Genomic DNA, 26066 nt, shown 5'->3' on the forward strand with positions numbered 1-26066 from the left:
CAAAGGCAGTCCATTCTGACGCTGATAGGAATCGCTGAATTCTTTCTTCTTACAAAAAATCAGGAACGCAGCAGACGGATGGCAGTGACCCTTGACACTGCTCCAGCCCTCAGCCCATCTTCCCTCCCCAGAGGAAGCCACTGCCCACAGTTTAAGGAAAACCTGCTGGGTCCCTAGGGCCCATGCCAGAGCACACCAGCGGAGGGCCTCCAGCCACAGGATAGAGTTCTCGCCCATCCCAGAGGCCGGAAGTACAGAATCCAGGTGTTGGCGGGGTCACGCCCCCTTGAAGGCTCTGGGAGGATGCTTCCTGCCTCTCCGGTGTTCCCTCTGTTTCTTCCTTCCTTTCTTTGAGCCTGGGTCTCACTCGGTCGCCGAGGCTGGCCTCAAACTCTAGTTGCGAGTCATCTTCCCGCCTCAGCCTCCCAAGTAGCCCAGCACGACACCTGACTGCGGGTCTCTTCTAAGGTAACCCAGGGTGATCTCCTCCTCTCCAGGGCTTGACCTTGATCACAGCCCTGAGGCTTTTTTTCCAAGTAAGGTCGCAGTCATAGGTTCCCGGTGACATGACACATCTTTCAGGGGCCGCCACACCCCTACTCCAATATCCTAGTTTTTCTTCTCCACGTATATATTCAAGTGTAGGAAACACATATCATATTTACCAAAGGAGGATTTGTAAGCGTTTTAATTCTTCCTTCCTTTGGATTTGCAGTGTTGCCCAGGCTTGAGCTCCTGTTCTCAGGTGGTCCTCCCACCTCAGCCTCCCGAGGGCAGTGACTTCAGGCATCCGCCACTGTGCCAGGCGGGACAGAAGAAGATTTTAACCACGTGGCGTCTAATGAGCATTTTTCTACATCCGTGCACACCGTTCTGCAGTCGGCTTTATCCCCTGCAGCGGCCTCTTTGGAAGGTTGAAGTTCACAGGCCAAACCGATGGTGTGTGGCTGGTGTGGGCGGCACTGGACAGCGTGGGCTATGGTCCGCTTGATGACCCGTTTCCCGTGGCTGGACTTTCATTCGTTTCTAAGTTTGCAAACCGGGCTCGAAGTAAAACTTATTAGGATCAGCAGACTTGGCAGGCGTGGTGGCACTTGCCTGTAATCCCAGGATCGCGAGTTCAAAGCCAACCTCAGCAATTTAGGGAGGCCCTAGGCAACTCAGCCAGACCTTGTCTGTAAGTAAAGTACAACAAAGGACTGAGATGTGGCTCAAAGGCTGTGTCCCTGGGTTCAATCCTCAGTTTAAAATAAAAACAAAAAAAAAACAAAAAAAGAACAGCAGACGTTTGGGGTCTGCCTTTGTTTCTTTTTGTAAATTGTGAGATGTGCAAAATACTTAAAGACTGAATTCAGTGTGTCTTGTACTGTTCCAGGAACGAAATGCGCCTGGCGTCCTGACTGCCCAGCGGGGTGGGCTACACAGGATCTTCGTAAATCCCTCTCTAAATCTACCTGCTTCGGGTCCCTTAGAAGAATTCAGTGCCTTGGAGGTGGCGAAGCTTCTCTTTGCTTTCCTTTGTTTTTCTGCATGTCTGTGCTCCCAACAAGGACCTTTTGGGGTTCGCTTGATGTGGAGCTTCTTATAAAAGGAAACTCACACGGTGCGCAGGGCGACACCTTGCTTTCCTCTGGCTCCACGTTCCGGGATTCACGGACGCACGCGTCTGGCATTTGCCCTGCTGCAGAGTATTCCAGGGGCCCCTCAGTGCCTCCTCCCTTCTGGCCTTCTGGGGTCAGGGGCCACATCTCTGCTTTCTCGCTGTTGCTGCGCAGGTGGGGGGGGGGGGCTGAGCTTTGCAACATCACAGGCGCCTCCGGTCCTGGGTACCTGGCAGCTGCCTGATTTCCACAGGCCCTGGGGCGTCGGGGAGGGTTGGTGCAACCACACCTGAAGGCCAGAAAAGGAGATCTTGACGAACTCTGGGGACCTGGCCGCGTCTCCAGTTGGAGTCAGCCCTTTGCCTTTCTCCCCGGGACTGGGGATCCAGTGGGTTCCCCTGCTTCATCCCTCCTCTGTTGTGACCCAGGCCAATGCAGCTTCCACTCCAGCCTGGGCTCCCAGGGCTTCTCCTGTAGTCCAGCAGCACCCGCAGCCAGGCCCACTTCCAGCTCACCTCCCTGCGCATCGCCACCGCGGATGGATTTACAGCTGCTTAAAGAGGAACTCACCGGAGGCCTACAGAGCTACAGACCTGTGGCTAGGTAGGTCCCACTCATGGAGGTAAAGAGCGCCCGTCATCTTCTGCCTCTTCCTGCCCATCCAGGCCACACTGTGCCACGGGGGAACTTGCAATATGCCCCACAGCCCTGTCTGCAGCGCTCCCTTCACCCCCAATCCACCCACACTCCTCTCCTCCACCACACGGCAGCCAGAGGATCCTGGCAAGATGAAAGTCCTGGCACGCCCACCTCGTTCTGTTCATTGCATGTTACATCCCAAGCACTAAATAGTGTCTAGAACATAGTAGTTGCTCAATAAAGAAATAAGCAAGTGTTAAGTGGATGAATTTATACTCTTTCTTGTTTGAGGCTGATTCAAGGTGGCAAAACCCATGGCAAAGGATTTCTTCTTGATCTTCTCTCATGTGCTGCTTACTTTTAGGACATTTAAGAAAAGACTGGGCCGTGAAGAATAGGAAAGGGCCCTTCTTCCCCAGCCGAAAGACTGGCCCAAACATCGCGCCTCTTCTCAGACAGCAGATCCCCATGTGATTACCTGGCATGTGAAAATGTAAGGCTCCCCAGCTGAATAATTTTGAGGAAAAGAGATGGAAATGGAAAGTCTGAAAATGTGGAGGGGACCTGGGGGCTTGGTGGGGACCAGGACAAATCAAGGAGAACGTTCCCATTTCTAAGGAGCGGGAGCCACTTCTGAGCTCCAGCTAATTGGAATCTGAGCATCAGCCCGTCTGAGTTTCCAAAGCCCCAAACCCAGATTGCAACGTGAAATCTCATAATTTCCAGACACCTATTTAATAAGACCTTAAAAAAAAACCCTTAACGCAAGCCAAGCACAACACAGCTCGGGCGGTAGTCACCTTTGGCAGCGCTGGTGGGCGGCGCCTGCGATAAACTGCTTAATTGCAAAATCATGGGTCTTGTCTAACTTTGCCATCAGGGCTCCTGTGAGAGGCGTCCTGGCACGGGGGTCTGGCCGTCCCTCGTCATTACTGGTGGCTCCATATGGTATGACCAGGTGGCCTCACTAACGCACCAGGGGATGGACATCTCCCAGTGAAGAGGCCCCCCTGGGGAGCACGGCGTGGCCTTCGGTGAGGACGCAGGCAGAAGGCCCGGCAGCAGTCCTGACCCTGGACGCCCGTGGTCAAGCCATCAGGCAGTGACCATTCAGCCGCAAGCCCAGGGCTGGGCCAGCTGCGGTCACTCCTCGTCTCCGGGAGGAAAAGCTCTCGGGAAGTCTGCCGTGCGCTTCCATCGGGAGACAGCGGCGGACCCCAGAGCTGGGAGTCCTTTCACAAGCAGGCTGTGGCCATCCCACTGAGTCGAGTCCGTCGGGCGGTTCTCGAGGGTTCTCTCCCAGGGCAGGCGTTTGTTTCCACGTGTGCCCAGATGTACATGATTTGAGAAGCTCGAGAAAGATGAGATGAGGTCGTCCACAGCACGTGGCCATCCCGCCTCGGGCCATTCCCGCATTGCCAAACACCCGAGTTCTGGGGCCACATTCGGGATCCAAACCACGACAGAACCGAGACCTGGAGGTGGTCCCAGAACCAGGAGTCGGGAAGCTGCCGACCTGGAAGTCCTGGCGCACAGCGAGCGTCCTGTTTGACAGTGCCTGTGGGGACCGGGAGAAGCTGCCTGGGGTGGAGGGCGGGCTGGTGGCCTCATCCACTCCCGGCTGTTTGTGGGACGCCAACAGGTCTGCGGCAGGATCCATCGGGACCATGAGAATGGACGTGTCTCCAAGCAGAGCCGGCACACAGGAGGGGCAGGACCAGCGTGCAGAATAGGTCCCCAGCCCGTTTCTAACCTCCTAGCCGCCTCCCCAGCCTGGCCGCCGACCTCATCTCTTGGAACATCACCATAAGGGCTCTCCCTTTGCTTCCCGAAGGCTTGTTATCATTTAAATGTGTCCCCAGAGTTCATGTGTTGGACATTTAATTCCTGGCAGCAGGGCGGGGACAGGGGACCCAGAGGGAGGTGTTCAGGCGTGAGGACAGGGGATTGGTGCTGATGAAGAGGCTCCGGGCTGCAGGTCCCACCTGTGGTCCTGTCCCTCTTTGTGCTGCATGCTCCCTTGCTCTTCTGCCTCCCACCCTTGCCAGATGCAGGCCCCTAGACCTGGGACTTCCCTACTTCCAGTAAATTTCTATTCTTTATAAACCACCCATTCCAGGTATTCTGTTAGAGAAGTAGAACAAAGAGTAAGAAAATAGAGGAAGAAAAAACTATTCTTAGCCAGGAGTGGTGGCACAAGCCTGTAATCCCAGAGGCTCAGGAGGCTGAGGCAGGAGGATCACACGTTGGAGGCCAGTCTCAGCAACTTAGCAAGGCCCTAAGAAACTTAGCCAGAGACTGTCTCAAAATAAACAATAAAAAGGGCTGGGGATGTGGCTCAGTGGGTTCAATCCCCAGTAACATTAAAAAAAAAAAAAAAAAGGAACAAGAAAAACTATTCTCAACTGGGCAGCCAGAGGGGCCTCCCCTCTCCAAAACCAAACAAAAAACACTTCTGACACTCTCATCTCAGAGTCAAAGCCAAAGTCTCTCATGGTCCCCAGGCTGCAGTTGAGCCACCACTCCTTTCCTTGATGACCTATCTTCTTCCACCCCGGGTCTCTCACGTCAAAGGCTAGGAACACGGCTCGCCTGCCTCAGGCCTGCACACTGGCTGTTCCTTCTGCTGGAAACTTTCCCCAGAAGTGGAATAGCTCACCTCTTCAAGGCACAGGTAGAAGTCACGTTTCAAAGGGGCCTTTCCTGGCACTCCTCTTTAAACGGAAACGCTTCTCCAGGGTTTCGCCCCTCCCCGGCTTTCTCTCCATAGAATTCAATGCTTTTTTTAAAACCAGGGATTGAACCCAGGGGCAATTAACCACAGAGCCACATCCCCAGCCCTTTTATTGTTTATTTTGAGACAGGCTCTGGCTGAATTTCCTAGCGCCTTGCTAAATTGCTGAGGCTGGCCTCCAACGTGTGATCCTCCTGCCTCAGCCTCCAGCTTCGCTGGGATCACAAGCAAGCCCCACCGCGCCCCGCTCAGTGCATTTTTGAGACGAATGCCATGCACCACATGCATCACTCCATAAGGTCTACCTCGCTACTGATGCAGCGTGTGGCTTAGCGTAGCTGTTACAGCCAGGCACCGTTCTCCGTACCCACGCCGTGCGTTTCGCTGTCCCCCACCCGTCATGCGTGTCCGCCACCCGCAGACGCCCATAAATGTCCGCACAGGAGCCGACGGTGAGCGCGGGCTGCGTGCACTAGCCGGCGGCCCTGCCCGCGCGCGGGATGCAGCCTGGACCAGGTGAGGGCGCAGGTGAGGGCGCGGGGCGGCCAGCGCGCCTGCGCCGAGCACTCCTTTCCCCGGCCGGCTCGGCGGAGGGTTACAGGGCGGTGGGCGTGGTCGTGAAGGGCGTGGGCCGTGAAGGGCGTGGCCGGGGCGTGGCCTCTCCGGTCTCTCGCGGGCTGCGGCGCCGCCGGCTCCCTCTCGCCGCCCGCGCCGCCAGCGCCGCCCGCCCGGTCCTCGCCGCCGCAGCCATGTCGGAGCAGGCGCGCCCCGGGCGCCAGGCGATCATGGAGGCGCAGGTGATGTGGGAGCCTGACAGCAAGAGGAACACGCAGATGACCGCTTCCCGGGCGGCCGCGGGCGCCGCCTGCGGCCTGGCGCTGGGTGAAGCGCCGGGCGGTCCCCTGGGGTCCCGGGACCGGCCGGGTGGCGGGAGGTCGCTCCTGCTGGGCGGGGGCGCGCCCTGTCCCCGGGCCGCGCGGTCCCGGCCCCTCCTTGTGCCGGGGATGCGCCGCTGCCGTCCGGGTGGTCCGCCGCGGTCCGAGAGCCGCGGGACGCGGGCCTTGCTCCGGTGGCGGCCTCGCGCCGCGGGCTGTCCCTGCCCCGGGCGGCGGCACCCTCTGGTTTCGGAGCGCCGCGCCGCTCCCGACCAGCCTCTCCTGGCCCGGGGGATGCCCTCTCCCGGGAGGGTCGCCCCCTTGGCGCTGGCGGCCCCCCTGTGGGCTGGGGTCCCTTGTAAGGTGCTCCCCGGGGTCTTGGCTTCCAGCCTGTGGGGGTCTCCTCCCGGACACAGGGCTCTTCCTACTGTACCGTCGTGGGGTCCGGTGTCCGCCCCCTTCCTTTCCAAGCTGCCTTTGCAGAGGCCAGCGTGGAATTCTCGGGCACCCGGGAGGATGTTCCGCAGCCGCCCGCCTTTGGGAAGAGGGTGGAACCCCTTCCTCTTAGGTGCGAACTTCCAGCGTCCAAACGTGGCCCTCAAGCCACCTGTCTGGGTGCACGTGGGGAGAGGCCCCTCTTCTGGGGGGGACTTTCTGCAGCCTTTGCTGGGCTCTCACTGGCTCGGCCTGTGCAGCCGCCTGCCCTGATTGTCCACTCATTGGGCCTTCTCCCCTCCCACCTCCTCAGCTAGGGTCTCCCTGTGTCTCTTGGTGGCATCGCTTTCCCCTGTCAGCTTTGCAAAGATGGAGAGGGGTCATCAGCCCCACAGCCTGCAGCCTCGCTCCCCGGCCTGGCTTTCCTGCCCCTTCAAGCTAGCCTTCTCCGGGCAGCCTTCCCTCTTCTCTGAATGGTGCTTGCCCTTCCTGCTTCCTGCTTCTCCCACCTCCCGTTCAGCACACCCTACTTGCTTTGCCAGAGCGATCCTGAAGCACAGGTTTTACTTTGTCACTCTTTGGCTCAGGGGCTCTTGGTGGTTCCTGTTGACTATGGGACAGCAGACTGCCAGCTGGCAGCTCCCAGGCTCCCCTGAGCTTGGTGGCACTTGCACAGGGTCCTTTCCTTGCCCAGCCCAGCCCCATCCCGCGTCCCCACTTGGAGAGGCTGTGTGTGTCTTGCCACTTTCAGGATTCCAGGCTGTGGGTGGGTGGACTTGACCTCAGGCGGAGCCAGCAGGCTGTGCTGGGGGGTTACCTCCTTTTTCTGTGTCCCTCTTCATCTTCTCCGATTCTTCTGCCCGCATAGCCTATGCAGATCCCCTGGTGCGCTTGACAACATCATTTCATACAGGGGCAGCCTTGTGGGGTGGGCACAACCTCCTTCCTCCAAGCAAGGGGCCGAGAGAGGAGCTGTAATCTGAATACCTCGATCTTAACTGGCTCCACTTACTAGCGTGTGACCTGGAGGAAGTCATCAGTTAGCCCCAGCTGTTTTCTCCACTGTAGAATGTGCATAATAAGAGGACCTGTGACACTGGGTGGGTGTGAGGGTGCCCTGAGATGGTCAGTGCAGGGGGCCCTCTGCCCCTGGCCTGTGGGTGCTGGGCGGACATTAGCCAGCACCGGGGCTCCCAATCTTCTCCTTCCTTCAGGCTCTTGGACTGCTGGCCCCTGGGCTAGATTTGGATGTTGTGTTGAGCTTCCGGTATTTGAAAGTTGGACGGCTGGCTTATGAAAGCCAGCTTTCCAACCTCGGAGGCCCAGGGCCTCCAGCGCTGGTCTGCACCCCCCAGCAGCCTCCCTGGGAGCTGTGAGGAGCCCCCGTGGCCTGGGCAGGAAGTGCCAGTGCTGTTCACTCTTTCCTCCTCCGGAGCACATCCCAGGCGATGCGTTCCCCACCTGCTTCTCCCTTTTCCCATGCTGGGTCCAGGAGGTTTGGGGCTTTGCCTTCAGCTCTAACTCAAAGCCAACTTTCCTTTGAATATTTTCCCTCCTCTGCTGTCCAGGTGCCTGTTATTCCGGCTTTGGCCTGCCCATCTTTCCATGCATTTATGAGCGTTCTTACTGCTTCACGCAGCGCTTCCGCCTGTGGCTCCTTCATAGCGGCAGTATGGAGAGCGCTGTTGAGTGGCTCTGTGCAGAGCTCTGTGCGTCCCCAGCTGTCCCTGCAGCCTTGCTCCAGCCCTGGACTGTGCGGGGAGGGAGGGCCTTCCCCACCCTGCTGCCTCTCCTCCTGCCTTGGGCAGATTTCTTTTTTCTTTTCCTTTTTTTTGGTGCTGGGGACCAAACCTTGGGCCTCACACATGCTAGGCAAGCACTCTACCACTGAGCCACAGCCCCAGCTCTTTTGAAGTTTATTTTTTGACACAGACCTTGCTGAGTTGCCGAGGCTGGCCTCAAACTTGTGATCCTCCTCCTTCAGCCTCCTGGGATTATAGGCTATGCCACTGAGCCAGTGGTGGGAGGCTCCTGTCCCTGGATTTCAGGAGGTGCAGGGCTTTGGTGAAGTCACCTGCTCCCTTTCCACTGCCAGAGTCACAGCTGTTCTGCTCTGTCGTGGCTTCCAGCCAGCTTGCCTGAGGGCTCCCTGCATGGCTCTGCGGGGATTGGGGTCCCCCGATGCAAACTTCCTGTCCTGCAGGAAGCCCCAGCCCATGCTGCAGCTGCAGCCCGACTCATGTGCATGTGATGCTTTTTTGCAAGGCCCCAGGGGACACTCTGCATGTGCCACCTTCTCTAATTAGAGACTAGGGTCATGGTAGGAGTTTCAAAGGATGTACTGCTCCTTGTGGCACTGTGCCCAATGTCCCGTGTACGCTGAGCTGGAGTCCCTCCTTTGTGTGTGTGGCCAGGGTAGAGTCTGCTGGCAGGAGGCTTGGTGACTTGTCACAAGCCCAGCTGCAGTGGGGAGAGAGCCAGCGGCACTGCAGGTCGTGCCGGGCGGAGCCTCCGTGGACGGGCAGGTGGCTGTGGCGTGGGTTCCCGCGGGGCACCTGTTTAGCAGAGTGCTGCTCAGAGGGCTGAGGACGTGCAGTGTGAGCAGTGTGCTGTTCCTCTGGCTGCCGCACCACCGAGTCCTTGGCGACTTGAAGCCACATGCCTCAGCCCAGGCTCAGGACTTGAGACTTGAGGGCCACTGAGCGGGCAGTTCTGGCCTGGGGCCTCCAGGGTCACAGGCGTCCCGAGGCCTGATGCAGGAGGAGCTGCCGTGCTCACTCCCAGGCGGAGGTTAGTGCTGGCCGGGCGGAGGCTGCTTGGTGCCACATAGGACTATGGGTGTCCGCACGGCCTGGCCGCTGGCTTCTCCCAGAAGCAGGGGTGGAAGCTCAAGTGTCCCTTAGGACCCAGCCTGGGAGCCGCACCGTCATTCCCAGGGTGCCCTGCTGGTCACAGAGCTCGGCCTGGTTAGGTGGCAGTGCCTGGGCTGGGCATCAGTGGCTGCCCACCACGGTCACATGCTTGCTTTTCTCAGCAGCCCACATTCCAGAATTTCATTTCAAACCAGGTTTTCAGGTGTTTTTGCCCCTAGTTCAGGTCTGTGTGAGCACCGTGCAGGTGCCTGTGGTCACCTGCTTTGTGCTACAGCTCGGCGTCTGGCCCCATGGTCCTCAGGTTAAGGAGCCACTGTGACCGTCTGGTCCCCAGGCCCACAGGGCCGTTACCTTTGCTCCCAGGGACGCTCTGGTGGATGTGCCTCTGCAGTGGGCCCGGGGCCTTCTCGGGAGGCCCGGACTTCCCGCCTCTGCCCGTCTCACATCAGGTTGGGGAGTTTCCGCAGCTGGAATGCCGCTGTGCGTGAGGACCAAAGGCCGAACCGAAACCGACGGTGGGCGGGAGGAGCTGCAGGGCCCGCTCGGCCAGTGCCACTCCCCACGGTGCCAGGGTTGCCTCGCCGAGGAGCGCCCGGGACTGCCTCACTCCCTCCCAACCCGGGACCAGGGACCAGGGACCAGGGGGTGGTCCTCCTGCTAATTAGCACTGTCCCGGCTGCACCTCCCTCCGCGTGGCCTGGCTGCTGTGCACTGTGGGTGGAGCGCTCTCTCCTTGCAGATGGTGGGGTGACACCGGGCCACGCCTCTGGGCACCTCCCTCTGCTGAGCAGACCTAGCAGGTCCTGTGTTCTGACTCAGTGACCCTGGACAGGCACCTTCACCCTCCTCTCAGGGAGGAGGAGACTGAGGCCTAGAGAGGTGACGTGTCAGATCGCCCACCAGAGAGAACCCAGTGAACTCGGGAGCCTGCGCCCTGATGGTCCTCGCCACAGCCTGTGACCTTTGCTGTTTGCTCGTTTTGCAGCACTGGATGACCCCAGGGCTGCGCCACCACGGAGCTGCATCCCAAGCCCCATCTTATTTTTTGTTTTTTTCTTTTTTGAGACGGGGTCTCACCAAGTTGTGGAGGCTGGCCTCCATCTCGCGCTCCTCCCGCTCAGCCTCTAGGTGGCTGGGCTTGCAGGTGTGCAGCACTGCGTCTCTGAAAGAGCCTTTCGCTCCGCGTTCATTGCTTTGCAGTGCTGAGGATCAGCCTGGGGCCTGGGCCTGCTGGGCGAGTGCCCTGCCATTCAGTGCCTCCCAGATCCTCGCAAGAACCTTCTGAAGGAGCCTCCGTGGCTGCCTGTGCCAAGGCCCAGGGAGCGGCCTGCCCAGGGGTAGGGCCCCCTGAGGCTGGAGCCGGGGTAACTGTCCACCCACGTGGGGGAACCCTGCCTTCCGGCCAGTCGTTTCAAGGTGACCCTTGAGGGAAACTGAGTCGCCGAGATGGAGTGGCCTGAGTGGGGGCCAGCCCCAGCCTGCCAGAGGCGCCGTCCATGCTGCCTCCCGAACGGACCTCCTGGTCTGGGTGCTGTCTGGGGCCCGGAGGAGGCGTGGCCATCGTTGCTGTGAACCGCGTTCCCTGCTTTCTGGGCTTGGACCCCAAAGCCCCTGGCCTCTGCCCTGGTTGTGATCGCCTGACTCTGAGCCCCCTTCCCTCAGGGTGGGCGATCTGCGTCCCTCGCCCTGCCCACGCCAGCAGGCCGCACCGGGGCCCGAGTATCCAGACTGTCCCTGCTGCCAGGCCAGGCCGGGCCCTCTCCTCTCAAGTCCAGCAGCCTGAGGAGTGAAGGTCAGAGGTCACCAGGCCTCTTCCCCTCTGCCCCTCGGGCCTGGGCGCTGTGAGGAGGAGTGGTGTTGGTTGGTGGACAGCGTGAGAGCTCTGCAGCGCTGTCCTCCTGTGCTGATGGCCATCTCCTGCTGTCCCAGTGTCCCCCCAGCAGGCCTTCGCCTGGTCCTGCAGAGCCCAGCCTCTGGGGTCCTCTGCCGCAGGGATCGCTGGTCCCTTTTGGTTAGTCCCCCTGGACCCTGTCACTTGGAGGGGTGAAGTCCTCGGCCAGCAGGGGCAGTTTTACAGAGAAGCCGAGTTCCCAGTTCAATCCTGATGGCGTGGGCTACATCCTCAGCCCCTTGAAGCAAGCAAGCAGGCAAACAAAAAGTATCTGTCTTTTTAAATTTTGAGATGGGATCTCACTAAGTTGCTGAGGCTGGCTTTGAACTTGTGATCCTCCTGCCTCAGCCTCCCAAGCTGCTGGGACTGAGGGGTGCGCCCCTGCGCCTGGAGGGACAGTAGTTTTTTCACTGAACCAGGTGGGATGTGCAGGGAACTCCTGCACGGTGACACAGAGGGGCATGTGGTGTGTCTTCAGTGACACGCACCGGTGACAGCGCAGCAGTAAAGCAGGCTGCGTTTGTGATACAGAATTGTGCACACGCCTTCTCTCTCCCGCAGTCTCTGTGGGAGAAGGGAGAGGAAATGTCGCTAGCTAGTGATCTCAGGTGAACGAGTGACTGAGGTGGACTGTGCCCAGAGACAGCTGTCCTTTCTGAATTTGGAAATGCTAATGGATGTAACATCCTGTTGGAAGCACTAGGACCAGACGTGGGGGTGCATGAACCTATAAACCTGGTGACTCAGGAGGCCAGGGCAGGAGGATCCCAAGGTGGAGGCCAGCATGGGCGACTTAGTGAGACCCTGTATGAAAATAAAAAAACATAAAAAGGGCCACGGCAGTGGCTCAGCGGCAGACTGCTCCTGGGCTCAGTCCACAGTGCCAAAAAAAAAAAAAAACATATGAGATTAGAAGTACCCAGCGGCAGAGGAGCTGTCCCCAAGATACCAGGACGGGAGTCTGAGGTGACGAGTGGGCTTGCCCGAGTGGAAGGTTGGGGAGGGGAACGTCACCGCGTCTCTGCAAAGACCCGAGAATCCCCGTGAGCGCGGTCTCTGGCCCAGGACAGGGAGATGGCTGTGGGATGTGGGAGGGAGGCTTGTCATATTTTCGTAAATCTAAATCACACGAATGTCTTACTCAGAAACCACAATAAATAGAGCAGCCCCTCCCCTGGGACTGTCCTGGCAGGAAGTCCCCCGACCCGCTAGCGGTCTGGCCCGCGCCTTTCAGTGCGTTGAGCACGGTTCTGCTGGGTTCCGGACCCCGCAGGCCCCGCGCTAAGCTCTTCACACATGTGCTCATTTAGTGCTGGCGACATAGCCTATCACGGAGAGTGCCTGCCTCGCATGCTCCAGGCCCGGGTTCGAGTCCCCAGCACTGTGGCGTTGCGGAAACAAAAAACAAACAAACGAAACACGTGCTCATTTAGATCCTCACCACAGGCTGGGGGCTTGATCCTGCCGTGTAGGTGGGGAACACCTGGCTCCGGGCGAAGGTTCCTCTGGGGACAGGTGGCACAGGGCGTGCTCCAGGGAGTGGGCTCCTCCCGGCCCGCTCCTTCCTCGGCCATGTCGTTCCTGCTGAGCTGTGAGCCATTCCCGTCTGTTTCTAGAGAGTTACGATGCCCTGTACCACTGGTCAGTGGAGTCGTACTCAGACTTCTGGGCAGAGTTCTGGAAATTCAGCGGCATCGTGTTCTCGCGCACCTACGACGAGGTAAGGAGATCCTGCCTGCACACCTCGGCGAGACGCTGACTCGGCCCAGCGCTGGGTCGTGTCTTCTTTTAAACCTCACTTCATTGGGGAAAAGCCCAGGCCCTGGAGAGCAGGCTTAGACAGGCCCCCCACCGCCCCCAGGGCCTGCTACCTGTGAGTGCTCTGCCGTGTGGACCCCAGGCCCTGTCTGGAGCTTGAACCCTGCCAAGTAGTAAACTCAGGGTGCTTAGCCACAGAGCCATGTCCCCAGCCCATTTGTATGTTTTATTTAGAGACATGGTCTCCCTAAGTTGCTTAGGGCCTTGCTAAGTTGTTGAGGCTGGCCTTGAATTTGTGATCCTCCTGCCTCAGCCTCCCCAGCTGCTGGGATTATGGGCACGTGCCCCCTCACTCAACTCTATTAAAATTGTTTTGATTATAAAAGGCATATGAAATTTACCATCGTAGCGATTTTATAGTGTATGGTTCAGAAGTAGTAAGCACATCCACATTGTCGTCGTAATTTAAACTCTCGGTAGTTTCACTTTTCTGACCTGGATTTTAAAGAACTTTCAACTCCTTACACTAAGTATCAGTAAACACCTGGGAAGAGGGAGTCCGGCTGTCGGAAGTAGAGTTCACTGTCTGTCGCAAACCCTCTGAGGTTCGCCTTCTCGGCACTGTGAGGAGTAAGTCAGGGTCCTGGTGCCCGAGGAGAGGAAGGTCCCGCTTCCTGAGAGCTGAGGGGAAGGGGCGGGGCAGGGACTTCTCTCCGGTTTGCGAGTGTCTGGGTAGAGCCTGCCACAGGAGCCCGGCAGCTTCTTCACTTCGTCCTCAGTGACTAAATGAGGTGCTTGGTAAACCCCTGTTGGAAGAGTGGATTTCCTTGCATGAACTTCTGTGTTCAGTTTCAAACCTTAGTTCACAGTTCATTCCCTGGAATGACATGACTCCCAGCAGCTCAGGAGGCTGAGGTAGGAGGACCGCAGGTTCAAAGCCAGCCTCATCAACTTAGTAAGACTTGGTCTCGAGATGAAGATATAAAAAGGGCTGGGATATGGCTCAGTGGTTAAGCGCCCCCGGTTTCAATCCCTGGTCCAAAAAAATAAAACAAAACAAAATGACTTGACAAAGCTTTGGGCAATGGGCGAGCCAGCCTCCCTAGCCTCCCTAGCCTCCCCAGCCTCCCCAGCCTCCCCAGCCTCCCAGCCTCCCCACCTTCCCAGAAGTCGCTCTCACCTGCTCACGGCAGGGAGCTCCTGAGTGTGTGCGAGTGTGTGTGCGTGTGGACGCACCTTGGTGTTCTGTCTCTGCAGGTCGTGGACACATCGAAAGGGATCGCAGACGTCCCCGAGTGGTTCAGAGGCAGCCGTCTCAACTACGCAGAAAACCTCCTGCGGCATGCGGACAACGACAGAGTCGCCCTCTATGTGGCCAGTGAGTGCTGAGGGCCACCCCGGTCCCCGGGTTCTGGTGGTGCATAGCGTGCACACGGGGGCACGGAGGGCTTGGAGAGGCCCCGACGAACGCAGTAACCGCAGCTAGGGTGGCCGCAGGACAGGCTGGCGCTTCCCCGAGCACAGAGACTTGGTTTCCACTGGGGCGGGAGAGCCAGGAGCCGTGGAGGCACCTGGACACGTGGCAGAACCGTGGCCGGAACCTCTCCCTGTCGGCCTCTCCTCCTGAGAGAAGGTTGAGCCTCAGCGTGGCACTGAGAAGTCTCTGGAAGAACGTCCAAGTGAACACCGCCAGGCTCCCGCGTCCTAGTAAGAGACGCCCTGGGTGCGGCCTGACCAAGGCAGTTTCTCCACTCAGCTGAGGTCGCCAGGCGTCCACGGTGTGGCCAGGACCCGGTCAGCTGCCGGCCCCTCCAGCCCACAGCCCCCATCTGTTCTGTCTGGGAACGTCCACTGCCCGGGTGACCGAGGGGGCTCCATGGCCTTCTGTGTCTGGCCCTTTCCCTCAGCATCAGGCTTTCTGGGCCTGTCCATGTCGTGAGTGTCCCCTTCGTTCCTTCAGTGCCCTGGTGACATCCCATTGCAGGGAAAGGGCACTTTCTGCTTCCCCCTCGGGCTCCTGGACCTGCCCTGCCCCAGGCCCTGGCGGTGGAGAACTGGGCGCTAGGATCTTGCGCGTTGGCACCTCTCCTGGGTCCTGATGCTTCCCAGGTCCTGGTTCTCCTGCTGGAAGGTGGCAGCTGTCACTCGTGAATCTTCTGTGACGTGGACTGAGGAGCAGCCTGTGTGGGTGCTGGGGACAGCCACTGTCTCCCAGGGCTGCCCCGCAGGTTCTGGAGGGACGGAACTGGGCACCCTTGGTCTCCTCCTGCCCCGCCCCAGGTGCCTGGTGGCCCAGGCAGGTGCCTTCTTTTGCACGCCCCCGGCTCAGGGTGGGTTTGTTATGGGGCGCGACTTAAGAACAGACCGGTCACCACTGAAAAGTCCAAATCTGAGAGTCTTTATTAAGCCGGCCGCTGACTGTCTCACACAACGCCCCAAAAAATGGCTATTGGGAGAACAGCCCCGACCACAGGGTGTAGGGGTTCTTATACCAAAAACCACATCAATCATAAGTGTCTGTTGCTGATTCGAGATTACAAACTAACATCATGAGATCATCAACAGAGGGGGAAGTGGGTCAGAATGACCCTACCTAGGTACAAACCAAAGAATGGCTGCTAACATCCACACGATCACTGTTCACATGGTACATTGTTTAGGAGCAATAGGATCAAAAGAGAGCAATTTTCACTACATAGGAGTTGCCATTGTTTATTATTAAACATGTCACACCAAGTAACTGAGGATGGGCACAGAGTTGGGGTGTTCCCATGGGAGAAGCTTACTTCCTACATAACGTGGAGTCTCAGAGCAGAATGGAGTCTGTTTGGTCATTTCCCTGAGAGTCTGGCCTAGAATGTTCTCACGGAGCCAGAGCTGTCAGCCCATCACAGGTTCAGGAGGCCCAGTGGGCACCGTGCTGGTGTGCCCTGCCCCTCTCCTCCCACGCACGGGGCAGATGACGCTGTACCTGGGAACTCCTCAGGGAAGGCTTCGGCCACCATGCTTGAGAGGGACTGAGTCGGCCACCTGGGCTCGGGGCCTGGCCATTGGGTCTCCTTGCGGTGTTTCTGGCCCTTGCTCCCCCAGCACGACTCTGCCCCCCCAGCCCTTGTGGCAGGGTGTCCCTCAGGTCCAGCCCTTCAGTTCACATTGTCAGGCCAGCGGTCCCCACGGCACGTGGACCTTTGAGGAGTGATTTCAGGCTGTTGACTCTTGACAGGGGAGAGGATCCTGGGCTGACGGGAGAGCGCCTGCCGCGTGCTGTCCTCCTGAAGGTCAGCAGGAGGGCCAGCGGCCGAGGCCTCACCCTCACCCTCACCCCACAGCCTCTCACACGGCGGGTGGCTTCCCCACAGCGAGCCACGTGGGATCTGGCTGTCTCTCTTGACCAAGGCCCAGAGGTCACTCTGGTGTCCACGATACTCTGCTGGTTACTCAGGCCGGGCCTGGCCAGTGTGGGAGGGCCGTGCAGGGCTGAGCCAGGGCAGCCCCCTTGGTGCGGGCAAGGCTGTGGCCCCTGCCGTGCGTCCCTGCCTGTCTGTCAGGTGCAAATTAGAATCTCTGTGTTTTGAAACACATTGCTTTGGTGACTAGTGAGGTGGCTGTTTAATTCTTATTTATACCACCCCCACAAGGTCAGCTTTTCTACAGCAAGCGCACGCTGCTATTCATTTATTAGTTTTTTGCTTTACAGGTGACTGAATCCCGGGGCGCATGACCACAGAGCCACATCCGCACCCTTTTGTATTTTATTTAGTGACCAGGTCGCACTAAGTTGCTGAGGCTGGGCCTGAACTTGTGCCTCCTGCCTTGGCCTCCCAGTTGCTGGAATCATGGGCGTGTGCCCACGCCTGGCCCAGGGGACCTTTCTTTTGGGAATAGCCTATATACCGTTTGTCCTTTTCTTCTCCCAGGGGAGGGCAAGGAGGAAATCGTGAAGGTGACTTTTGAAGAGCTGAGGCAGCAGGTGGCTTTGTTCGCAGCGGCCATGAGGAAGATGGGCGTGAGGCAAGGGGACCGGGTGGTCGGTAGGTGTCCTGCATGGCAGTGGTCTGGGGACCGGGCAGCATGTGGGCGAGGGGGGAGAGGCCGCTCCACTAGGTGGAGTGGGTTGGGGTCCCTGTGAAGGAGTGCCTGCATGTGAAGGAGGACTCTGCTTTCTTCAGGTCCCTGCTCTGTCCCCAGCCTAGGTCCGTTCCAAGGACAGCCAGGGTGTGCACCAGCCGTGGCATGTGTAGAGTCAGCCCTGTGCCGGGGCAGGAGCTGAAGGGACATCTGGGCAGCGGCCAGAGCTGTCGAGTGCAGGGTGGGCCAGTCCAAGGCTGATCCCGAAAGGCTGGTCCACCTTCGCTGCCCTCCCCAGGGCTTCCTGATGTGACCCCTCTGGCCACCTTTCCCTGTGACCCGGGGAGCAGGAGGAGGGGGGTGTGTAGAGGCCAGAGACTCGGCAGGACCTGCCAGGGCCGGGTGAGGCCCCTTGGGGGCTGCCCTGGAAGGGGCTGGGGCTAGAGCCCTAGACGTGAGCAGGGCCTGAGGCCTGGCTCCTGCCCCTTCCTTGAGCTGGGCCTTCCTGTTCCCCTTGGGTGACAAGATGCAGTTTCCTGCCAAGAGCAGTTTAAGTGTTTTCTTAGTTTTCCTTTCACCTTGATGCCTGGGGAAAATTCATGGCCGAGTGTGGCGCTCCGGTTGGCCAGAGGTGGGGGGGCGTGCATGGGACACGGTAGGGGTGAGGTGGCTCTCTTCCCTGCGGTGGGGCTCCGGGCTCCTGACCTCCCTGCCTCCACCCCCCAGGGTAGTGGGATGAGGGCCAGGGCCAGGCAGTGGCTGGAGGGGCTGCTGGCAGGGCTGGGGCTCGGGGCATGTCCGGGGTGTGCCTCCCCCAGGGGACTTCTGCAAATAGGCCTTCAGCCATGTTTGCCGAGAGACAACGGTGGCCCCATGCTGTGAGCCAGGGACGCGGCTGCCTGGGGCCTGTCTGCTCGGGTTGGTCTGGAGCTCTGCTCAGCTGCTCTTGGTGGCCGGGGCGGGACCTGCCTGGTCACCCCGTCGTGCTCTCGATGACGTTCCACGGGCCCCCCCACACATCCAGGTGCTCGAGTGTGACTCCCAGGAGGCTGGCCCCAGCCTGGCCTCCTCCCATGAGTCCACTGCCCTCCCAGCTCTGCTTCATTCTTCTTGTGGTCCCTGTGACGCCGAGGTCCCGGGGACACGTGTGGCTCTGCAGAGAGCTGTGCACAGTGGGCCTCTGCATTGGAGCGTGGCCCGAGCGCTGCCGTGGCCACGCAGGAGCTCCTGGTGTGCTCAGGCCTCGCTGCTCTCTGTCCGTTGAAGCAGCTCCTGTTCCTGTTCCGCAGGACGACGCAGAGGCTTCTCCTCTGCTCCATTTATGTCTTCCCTCCAGTCCTATTTTACTTCTTACGTATTTTTGCCGTACCGACGTGGAACCCAGCGCCTCCCTGGACCGAGGCGAGGGCTCTGCCTCTGGGCCTCGTCCCGGATCCAGTTTTCATTTTTAGAGTCTCCATTTGAAGCGCACTCCTGAGAGCAGCGAGCGGGGCCTGGGCAGCTGAGCTCCAGGAGGGCTTCCCTGAGGTGGCGCTGGCTGCAGAGCCCAGGGCTCTTCAGAGCCAGGCCGGCTCAGGCCCCGTCCTTCTCGTGGACCTCAGCTTGGAAACTGATTTTCCCTGAGCACAGTTGCCAGCTGGGGCCTTTGTGTTCCCTGAAGGGACATCAGGAAATGGTTCAGAGGGGGCCGAATGGGCAGGGGCTCTGGGGGCCTCCGTGGCACCTGGGCCCAGCTCCGCTGGCTGTGGCCTGCAGTGTCCTGTGTGGCTGCTGGGCTTGGAGAGGGGCAGGCTGCTTGGTGCTGTCAGTTGCCAGGGTGTCACTGAGCTCGCAGCCTCCCCTGGGCCGCGAGTCCTGCTGCCCTTGGAAGCAGCACCGCCGAGGTTCTTCCCTGGGCGGCTCAGCGAGCTCGCTGGGGCCTGGCCCTGGCCGGCGGGGCCTCAGGCCTGGCAGGGCAGCCGCCCGAGCCCAGAGAACAGAGGTGCAGGCTGCTACGGGCAGAGGGAGGGGTCTGTCAGGGACCCTGGGGACCAGGCAAGGCGTTTGGCTGAGGCCCTTCTACTCCCGACGCCTGGTGCCCAGGTCCATCCCTGGGAATGTGTGCATCAGTCTGTTTCAGTGACCGTGGTCTCTGGCGGTGGACATTCTCTGCTGCTCTGTGGTGGAGCCAGCCTTCTGGGACACAGCAGTAGCCTGCTCTGCCCGCAGATGCCACCTGAGTCTGGCCTCTGCTCGTCTCCTCATCTCCCCTCCCTCCCTTGACACCTGTCCAGCCATCCACGAATCTGTCCCTGTCTGTTCCTCCATCCATCCATCCGCCAGCAAATACCCGGGACCTTGCTCTGCCGGGCGTGGGCAGCGCTCGGTAAAGCCAAGCACGAGGCAGAGCCCTCCCTCCGCGAGACCTGTCAGCATGTGACCGTTCACGTGTCAGGGTGGGCTTGGCAGGAGAGGAGTGCGTTGTGTTTGTGGGCAGGAGCCGGGGGACCCCAGCTCATGGCTCCGTGAAGATCTCTCCGGGGGAGTCCACCCGAGCTGCGAGCTGAGGGACCGGGGGAGGCCGGGCGAGTGGTGGGGTGCTCAGGGGAGCAGGTGGCCATGCAGAGGCCCTGGGCAGGAGGGGCCGGGAACAGCCGAGGGGTGAGAGAAGGCTGCCGTGACCAGGGCGAGGGGCAGAGGAGAGGCCAGCAAGGGCAGGGCTGGCCACAGGGCCACCAGGTCACTCTGGTTATACGCGGAGGATGGACGTGGGGGTCGGGGAAGTGGGAAGCCTGGTGGGAGGCGGTTTCACTACGCAGCAGCAGCCCCCTTCCACCCTGGCCGGTGCTCCAGGGACAGTCCTGGGGGCCCACTGCCTGGACACGACCTAAACCCAGGCCTTCTCCTGCTGACAGGTTACTTACCCAACGGCGAGCACGCAGTGGAGGCCATGCTGGCCGCAGCGAGCATTGGCGCCATCTGGAGCTCCACGTCCCCCGACTTCGGAGTGAATGTGAGTTGGTCCTGCTGCCAGGAGTCCCGGTGGGGCCACGGCGGGGTGTGCGGAGTCCCAGCGGACTGTGGGGCAGATCGAGCAGGGCCGGTGGTCAGGCGCAGTGGCCTCCCATCCCCGGTGCGGGGATGGAGCCCAGGGCCACACGGCGCACAGAGCACTCTTGAATCTTATCGTTAAACTTAGAAGCAAGTGCGTTCTCGCTTCCTTTCCTTTCCTTAGTCCTGGTGTCCCGACCGTCGGCCATCGACGTCAGGTCTACCCGGAGGCCGCTTGCGTTCCTCCCTGGGATCTGGGCCCCGTGAGTGTCCCAAAAGGTGCTCTGTGGACACTGTCCGGGTCCCTGCTCAGTGCTGCTTGCAGACCAGGGGGCTTCTTGTGTGGCCTGCGACTCTTCCCATCCCTCTGTGGGTGGGCGCTCTGGGTTACCCTCTGCACCCCCACCCTGCCCTGTCCAGTTGTCCAGAGCAGCCCAGGCACTAGGGCCACCCACCCATGGGATGCATGAAGCCACCGCAGAACGAGGCCTGCCTGGTTCCTACTCCCCAGCCAGGGCAGAGCACGAGGACGTGGCCTTACGGGGGGACAGGGGTGCCTGTGTCCTCCACTGCTGTCCTTGCTTCTGTCCCAGGCCAGGTCCCGGCACCGTGCACTGGTGGCCCAGCAGCGAGGGCTGGCCTGGCCTGCTGGCCCTGTGTCTGGGCAGGTTTCCTTCCTCTCTGACCTCAGGCCCCTCATCTCAGAGAGAGGTGTGAAGGGGTTCATGCCCGTGGGGCACTCAGAGGCTGCCGGGTGGCCGCGGGCAGTTCCTGGTGCTGCTGGGGCTCCGTGCGCTGTGGTTCTGGTGGCCTGGCTCTCCAGTTGTGTGCTTGGAAACTCAGGTCTGCTTCCAGGCTTGCTCTTCGAGTTACAGCGAGGAGGAGGACTCGGCCCAGAGGCCTCGGGGCCCCACGGCCTGAGTTGGGGGTGGAGGCCTGCTTGGCGGCTGGATGTGGTGGGTCAGGGAGAACTGGCCCAAGCCCCAGGCCCTCTATGGGAACCGTCTGAGCTGTGTGGGGCCGGGGTGTTCCCTGCAGGAGGGAACACTGCTGCTCCCGGGTCCCTCAGGTCTCGGGCGGCTGTGTGTGGAGGGAAGAGGAGGGCCTCAGAGGACAGGAGGCAGCGGCGCCTGGGGACACAGGCAGGCCAGACTGCGTACCTGGGCCGAGCTCCATGTCCTCGGATGGAGAGGGGCTCCGAAAGGGTGCCGTTTCTGGGACGTGGCGCCGTTTGAGTCAATGGCAGCTCTTACCTCGGGTGACTCTTCGGCTTGGGGCTTGAGTTCAGCCTGACCAGGGACCTGCCGCAGAGCCCCTGGGGTCAGCCCCGCGGGCAGCAGGGCCTCGGGGTGGAGCGGGAGCCTTCAGAGCCCTTGCCGGCCCACCCTGTTCTCACGGTGCCCTGCCTGCTGGGTCCTCATGCTGTGCGATGTCACCTTGCAGCCCCTGGTGGCTGCAGCGGGTTCTGCCCATCTCAGGAGGACCTGGTTTCGATGAGGGCTCTCCATGCCTTCCTGGAGCATCCTTCCCTGGCTCCCGTTGTTGGTCTGGGGGTCTCTGGAATCAGCTGCCTGGAGCCGCATGGTGTGAGGCGTGTGCTCACTGACGGAGGCACTAGGTGGTGGCAGGGCTCTGCTCTCCGTGTCTTTGGCGCCAGCTGCGAATGCCAGGCCTGTCTCAGGGTCAGGAAAGGCCTTCCTGCTGGGACGTGTCTCTGCCCGACTCTGGGGATACTCTCGTTTTGGTGGTGGTCTCTGCGTGGTGTGGAGTCCCCGCTCCATCTTGGGCTCCTCATGTTGGAAGTGCGAGGGGTCCGTGGTGACCTTCCCTGTGCTTGGGGCCTTCGTGGCAGCCTGGCTGGTTACAGTCCTGGCCGCGGCACCTGTACAGCGCCCACTGCATCCACGTTGTGGGTCCCCCTCTCCTGGGGCCCAGAGGGTCCAAGGAGCCTGCCTAGCACTGTGGAGGTGGTGCCCACTGCATGGACTCCTGGCAGTGCCAGCAGTTTACTGCAGCAGTTCTCTTCCCTGCTAAGCCAAGACTCCCACCCTGGAGTCCCAGGCATGGGGAGGTTGTGGACACGGGAGCCCTGGGGTGCTGGGCCTCATGTTGCACAGGGGGTGATGGTGACTGAGGCTGCAGGATGCCTTGTCCAAGGCCACGCAGCCTGGGGACGGGGGAGCACGGGCTGGGTGGTGGCCGTAGCGCAGGCTGAGTGGGGTACTCTGATATTTGCACAGTGACGGTCTCAGAAGTAAGTCCAGGAAAGATGGATCTGCCTGGTCCCAATTAGAAGATGGGCTCCCTGGGGAAAGCGATTCAGGGAAGCTTCCTTCAGGAAGAGCTGGCGCCGGCATTCTGGGGGCACCTCTGGGAGCCCAGGAGGGGACGCAGGGCCCCGCTGGGTGTGACCTGTTGGGGCACCCGTGGGCTCAGGGCTGCTTCTGGGACTGGTTGGGGAGGTGGGGGAGGGGCTCAGCAGGAGCCAGGAGAGGCGGTGCTGGTGCTGAAGTTCTCACTCGCCTGCTGGGGCTGGAGCAGAGGTCTCTCAGCCAAGGACGGCCTCCCTGTGGCAGGGCCGAGTGGAGGGCCAAGTGTGGAGCAGCCTTTGCCCCACAGGGGTGACACTGAGGAAGGGGCTGATGCCTTGAAGAGGAGGACAGTGACCAGGGCCTCATGTCCTGAGGCCAGAGTCCAAGTGCTTTCTTTTGTAAAAATGATTAAGTTAGTGTTTTAAAAAAACAAACAAAAATCCCAAGCAAAACCAAGCACAGCGTGGGCCTGTGGCGCAGGGAAGGTGCTGCAGGTGCAGCCTCCACAGGACTCCCGTCTCCTGCAGGCGCCCTGGGCCGGGTGGGGTGGGCTCTCAGGCTGTGGTGCGGCCTTTGCTCGCCGCTGAAGCACAGTGCCTCTGCCGGCTGCTGAAGGCGCCGCCTTTTGGACCAGTAACGATGTGCTCCTCCCACTTGCAGGGCGTCCTGGACCGGTTTTCTCAAATTCAGCCGAAGCTCCTGTTCTCGGTGGAGGCCGTGGTCTACAACGGCAAGGAGCACGGCCACATGGAGAAGCTGCAGCGGGTGGTTAAAGGTGGGGCGCCAGGCCCCGCCCCACCCTGCCCAGGCCCCGCCCACTCTAGCCCCTCCCCCCGCCCCTCCCCGCCCCTCCCCTCTGGCCCGCCTGCCGTCCTGTTCCACCTGCCCCCATCTGTCACTCCAGTCCCGCCCCCTGTGAGTGCAGAGATTCCAGCCTCCCAGAGTCTAGAGTCTGTGTTCCCAGAGCTGAGGGCCTCCCGGGGGTCTTCCTGTCCACCTCCGTTCCCGTCTGGACTGTTTCATTCTGTGAAAAGGGATCAGCAGTTGGGTGGGCTCCTCCTGCGACCCGCGTTCCCTCCTCTCCTTCCAGGACTGCCTGATCTGAGGAAAGTGGTGGTGATTCCTTACGTCTCCTCCCAGGAGCAAATTGACATTTCCAAGATTCCAAATAGGTAAGGAGCCAGCACTCTGCCCCGCAGGCGCCCGCTGCAGCCCTGTGTGGCCCTGCAGTTCCCTGGCAGGTACCCTGGCTTTTCTGCTCACCCTGGCAGTTTAGAAATGGAGGTTTTGGTGAAAGTGCTTGCCTTGTAGATGGGCCCTGGAGGCCCCAGAGCGAATCCCCCAAGGCCGCATGGCACAAGAGGGGCAGAACAGAGGGTCCCAGGAGTCCTCACAGTCCTGCCTGTGTCCCTTTGCTGTGGAGGGCTTGGGTGGAGGGCCCAGCTCCCTGGACGGGCACACAGCTCTGCCTTGGAACTGAGGTGCACACACACATGTGGGTGTGTGTGCGTACTAGTCAGGTCCCCGGGGCTGTGGCACCTTCCTTGGCTTTGGTGGCACTTAGAAGCTGTAAGCCACCGTCTCGAGTGCCAGGGAGAGCTGCGAGCACCTTGATTTTGAGCAGAGAAGAAGCAAGCCCAGCGTGGGTTGGCTGGCATGGGCCGGTTCTCAGGGCTGCGCTCCTTTGATCTCTCGGGAGACCGTGTGGGACAGGCTGGGGGTAGGGTGGCCCTCAGCACCCTTCCCCTTAGCTTCTAACCTGGCTGCTGGCAGGGTCCACGAGTGGCCCCGTGAGGCTATGGGAAGCGATTGTTCAGAGATGGCAGGAGTCTCTGTGTTACCCAGGAGAGGAGGGGTGGCTGAGGCTAGTTAGGCAGACCGTAGGTGACGTCTGGCCCCCTGGTTTCGTGGGGGGTGCTCCTGGGCACCGAGGGGTGTGAGGCACGTGTCCATACAGGGAGTCCATCATGTGGGCAGCAGCAGAGGGCGGAGTGCAGATTGGGGTGTGGCTGTCCCTTTGGGTCCAGAGGTGGCATCCTGCTGGCCTTGAAGTGCGTCCTGTGTGCTCCCAGCAGGGTGACAGAAGGGGAGGGCTGTGGCCTCTAGCGCCAGCCTTCTTGCATGTGGATCTCAGCAGGACGGCCCTATTAACCTCTCTGTGCCTCAGTTTCTCCATCTGTAAAATGGGATCGCACCTTACTCGTGGGCTGGCTGTGAGGGTTAAATAAGCAAGTGCCGAGCCCAGTGAGTAGGTAGCACTCTGTGACCTTATTTGTCACCGTGCGGTTGCATTGGCTCCTCGCTGGAGCCGGGGGCAGGGTGTACCTTCCTAAACCTCCTTGCCCCACAGGCGACTTCTCCCTAGGGACATGGTTGCTGTGCCTACCGGCACAGCCTCCTGCTCCAGGTCACTCTCCGAGCGCTGCTGCCGGCTGAGAGGGACGACTCCCACCCACTTCCTGGAAAGGGAGAAAGTTCCATTTGGCAAAGACGCACAGGGCCAGGCTCACACGACTGATTGATGTTGCTGGTCTCACAATAGAAACCCCTTCTCAGGTTGGCTTCGAGAGTCCTGCTGCTGTTTCTAGCTTGGCAGACAGGTCTGTGCGGCACCTTTGATGGCTCTTGGCCACCCACATCCGGTGCTGTCAGCCTAGGGTGAGGCAGTCAGGCGCTTGGACGAATCCCGTTTGCTTCTGGACACAGACTTGCATCTCACGCTGTGGGCCTTAGGATACAGTTGTCACTGGAGCTGTGGTGGGGCACCTACTCCAGTCCCTCCTCCCCGTGGGGCCTCGGTTCAGAGGCCTGTGCTCCCTTAGAGCGGTCACTGCAAGCAGAGCTGGCTGGTCAGGTGACCAAGGGCAAAGGAGATGGGCTGAGACCTCACACTAACCCCAAAGCCGCTCCTGCAGTGTTTGAGCAGGTGGGGTGTTGGTTGTGGGCGAGCCTCCCCCTCGCGGCCTTGCGAGGGCCCTTAAGTCTCCGAAGAGCCCGGCAGCAACGCTACGGAGCCCACTGACATGCTCAGCACGCAGCCATTTCCCTGCCGTCAGTTCCAGGTCCTGGCATGGGCCCTGCCTCTCCCCTAGAGCCTCCCTGGAGAGGCTCGCCTGCCTTGTGGCGGACGCGGGCGCTGTGTGTGGCGGGAGCCCGGGTCAGCGCAGCGCAGTGTCCGGAGTGTCACCGTCTTGTGTTTCCGCCCGCAGCGTGTTTCTGGATGGCTTCCTGGCGAGCGGGCCTGGCGAGCAAGCCCCCCAGCTGGAGTTTGAGCAGCTGCCCTTCAGCCACCCGCTGTTCATCATGTTCTCCTCGGGCACAACCGGGGCTCCCAAGTGCATGGTGCACTCGGCAGGGGTAGGTGTCCTGGGAAGGCCTCCAGCCCCCGCCTGGTTCACACAGCGGGCTCCCTGCTGGCAGCGCAGGGGCATCTGAGTCCTCGGGCACCCTGCCGGGGACCCCAGGGTGCCACACTCCCCGGGGAGCCTGGAACTGGACCAGGTGAGAGGCCTGCAGTGTCGGGACGCGGGGGCGCCTGCCACCATGGGGACGGGTGTGGAGGTCACCACAAGACAGCGACTTCCACCCGCAGGCTGTGGCCCTGCGGGGACCACGAGCTGAGGGCTTGGGGCCTGCAGTGTTTAAGAGCCAGACTGTTAAGGGGACAGGAACGCCGGCACGTCAGGCTCGGAACCAGCCTGCTCCTGTGTGTTGGGACATGCACTGGGGGCGTGGAAGGGCCCACCTCTGACTGAGCGCCGTGGGCAGGCACCTGAGGGCCACTAGTGACGCCATAAGGTGTGGCAAGCCGGGGGAGCACCTCCCTGCCATGCTGGGCGAAGCTAACGGG

The 26066-nt window shown here is 60.6% G+C and overlaps 2 protein-coding genes across 8 annotated transcripts in view; both read left to right on the forward strand.

The window, feature by feature from the left end:
- Positions 1-2164, forward strand: part of Bri3bp (BRI3 binding protein) — a 34591-nt gene extending 32427 nt beyond the window's left edge. The window contains exons 6-8 of one of the 5 annotated variants that reach the window (XR_007109832.1): positions 716-1177; positions 1356-1492; positions 2030-2164. The gene's annotated coding sequence lies outside the window, so the exon portion shown is untranslated. The remainder of the gene's footprint in view (positions 1-715; positions 1178-1355; positions 1493-2029) is intronic. The other 4 variants (XR_007109831.1, XR_007109834.1, XR_007109833.1 and 1 more) reach the window with 4 other exon arrangements.
- A 3459-nt stretch (positions 2165-5623) lies between these two features.
- The window catches only part of Aacs (acetoacetyl-CoA synthetase), a 39981-nt gene continuing 19538 nt past the window's right edge, over positions 5624-26066 (forward strand). The window contains exons 1-8 of one of the 3 annotated variants that reach the window (XR_007109824.1): positions 5624-5856; positions 12665-12768; positions 14064-14184; positions 16724-16837; positions 19769-19866; positions 22877-22991; positions 23307-23388; positions 25426-25573. Coding sequence is in view for 2 of the 3 variants with exons in the window: in XM_047561298.1 (XP_047417254.1) it covers positions 5724-5856; positions 12665-12768; positions 14064-14184; positions 16724-16837; positions 19769-19866; positions 22877-22991; positions 23307-23388; positions 25426-25573 (915 nt within the window). In the remaining variant the exon portion in view is untranslated. The remainder of the gene's footprint in view (positions 5857-12664; positions 12769-14063; positions 14185-16723; positions 16838-19768; positions 19867-22876; positions 22992-23306; positions 23389-25425; positions 25574-26066) is intronic. The other 2 variants (XM_047561298.1, XM_047561299.1) reach the window with 2 other exon arrangements.

This window comes from Sciurus carolinensis, chromosome 8, assembly GCF_902686445.1.
Source record: "Sciurus carolinensis chromosome 8, mSciCar1.2, whole genome shotgun sequence".
Taxonomy (NCBI): domain Eukaryota; kingdom Metazoa; phylum Chordata; class Mammalia; order Rodentia; family Sciuridae; genus Sciurus; species Sciurus carolinensis.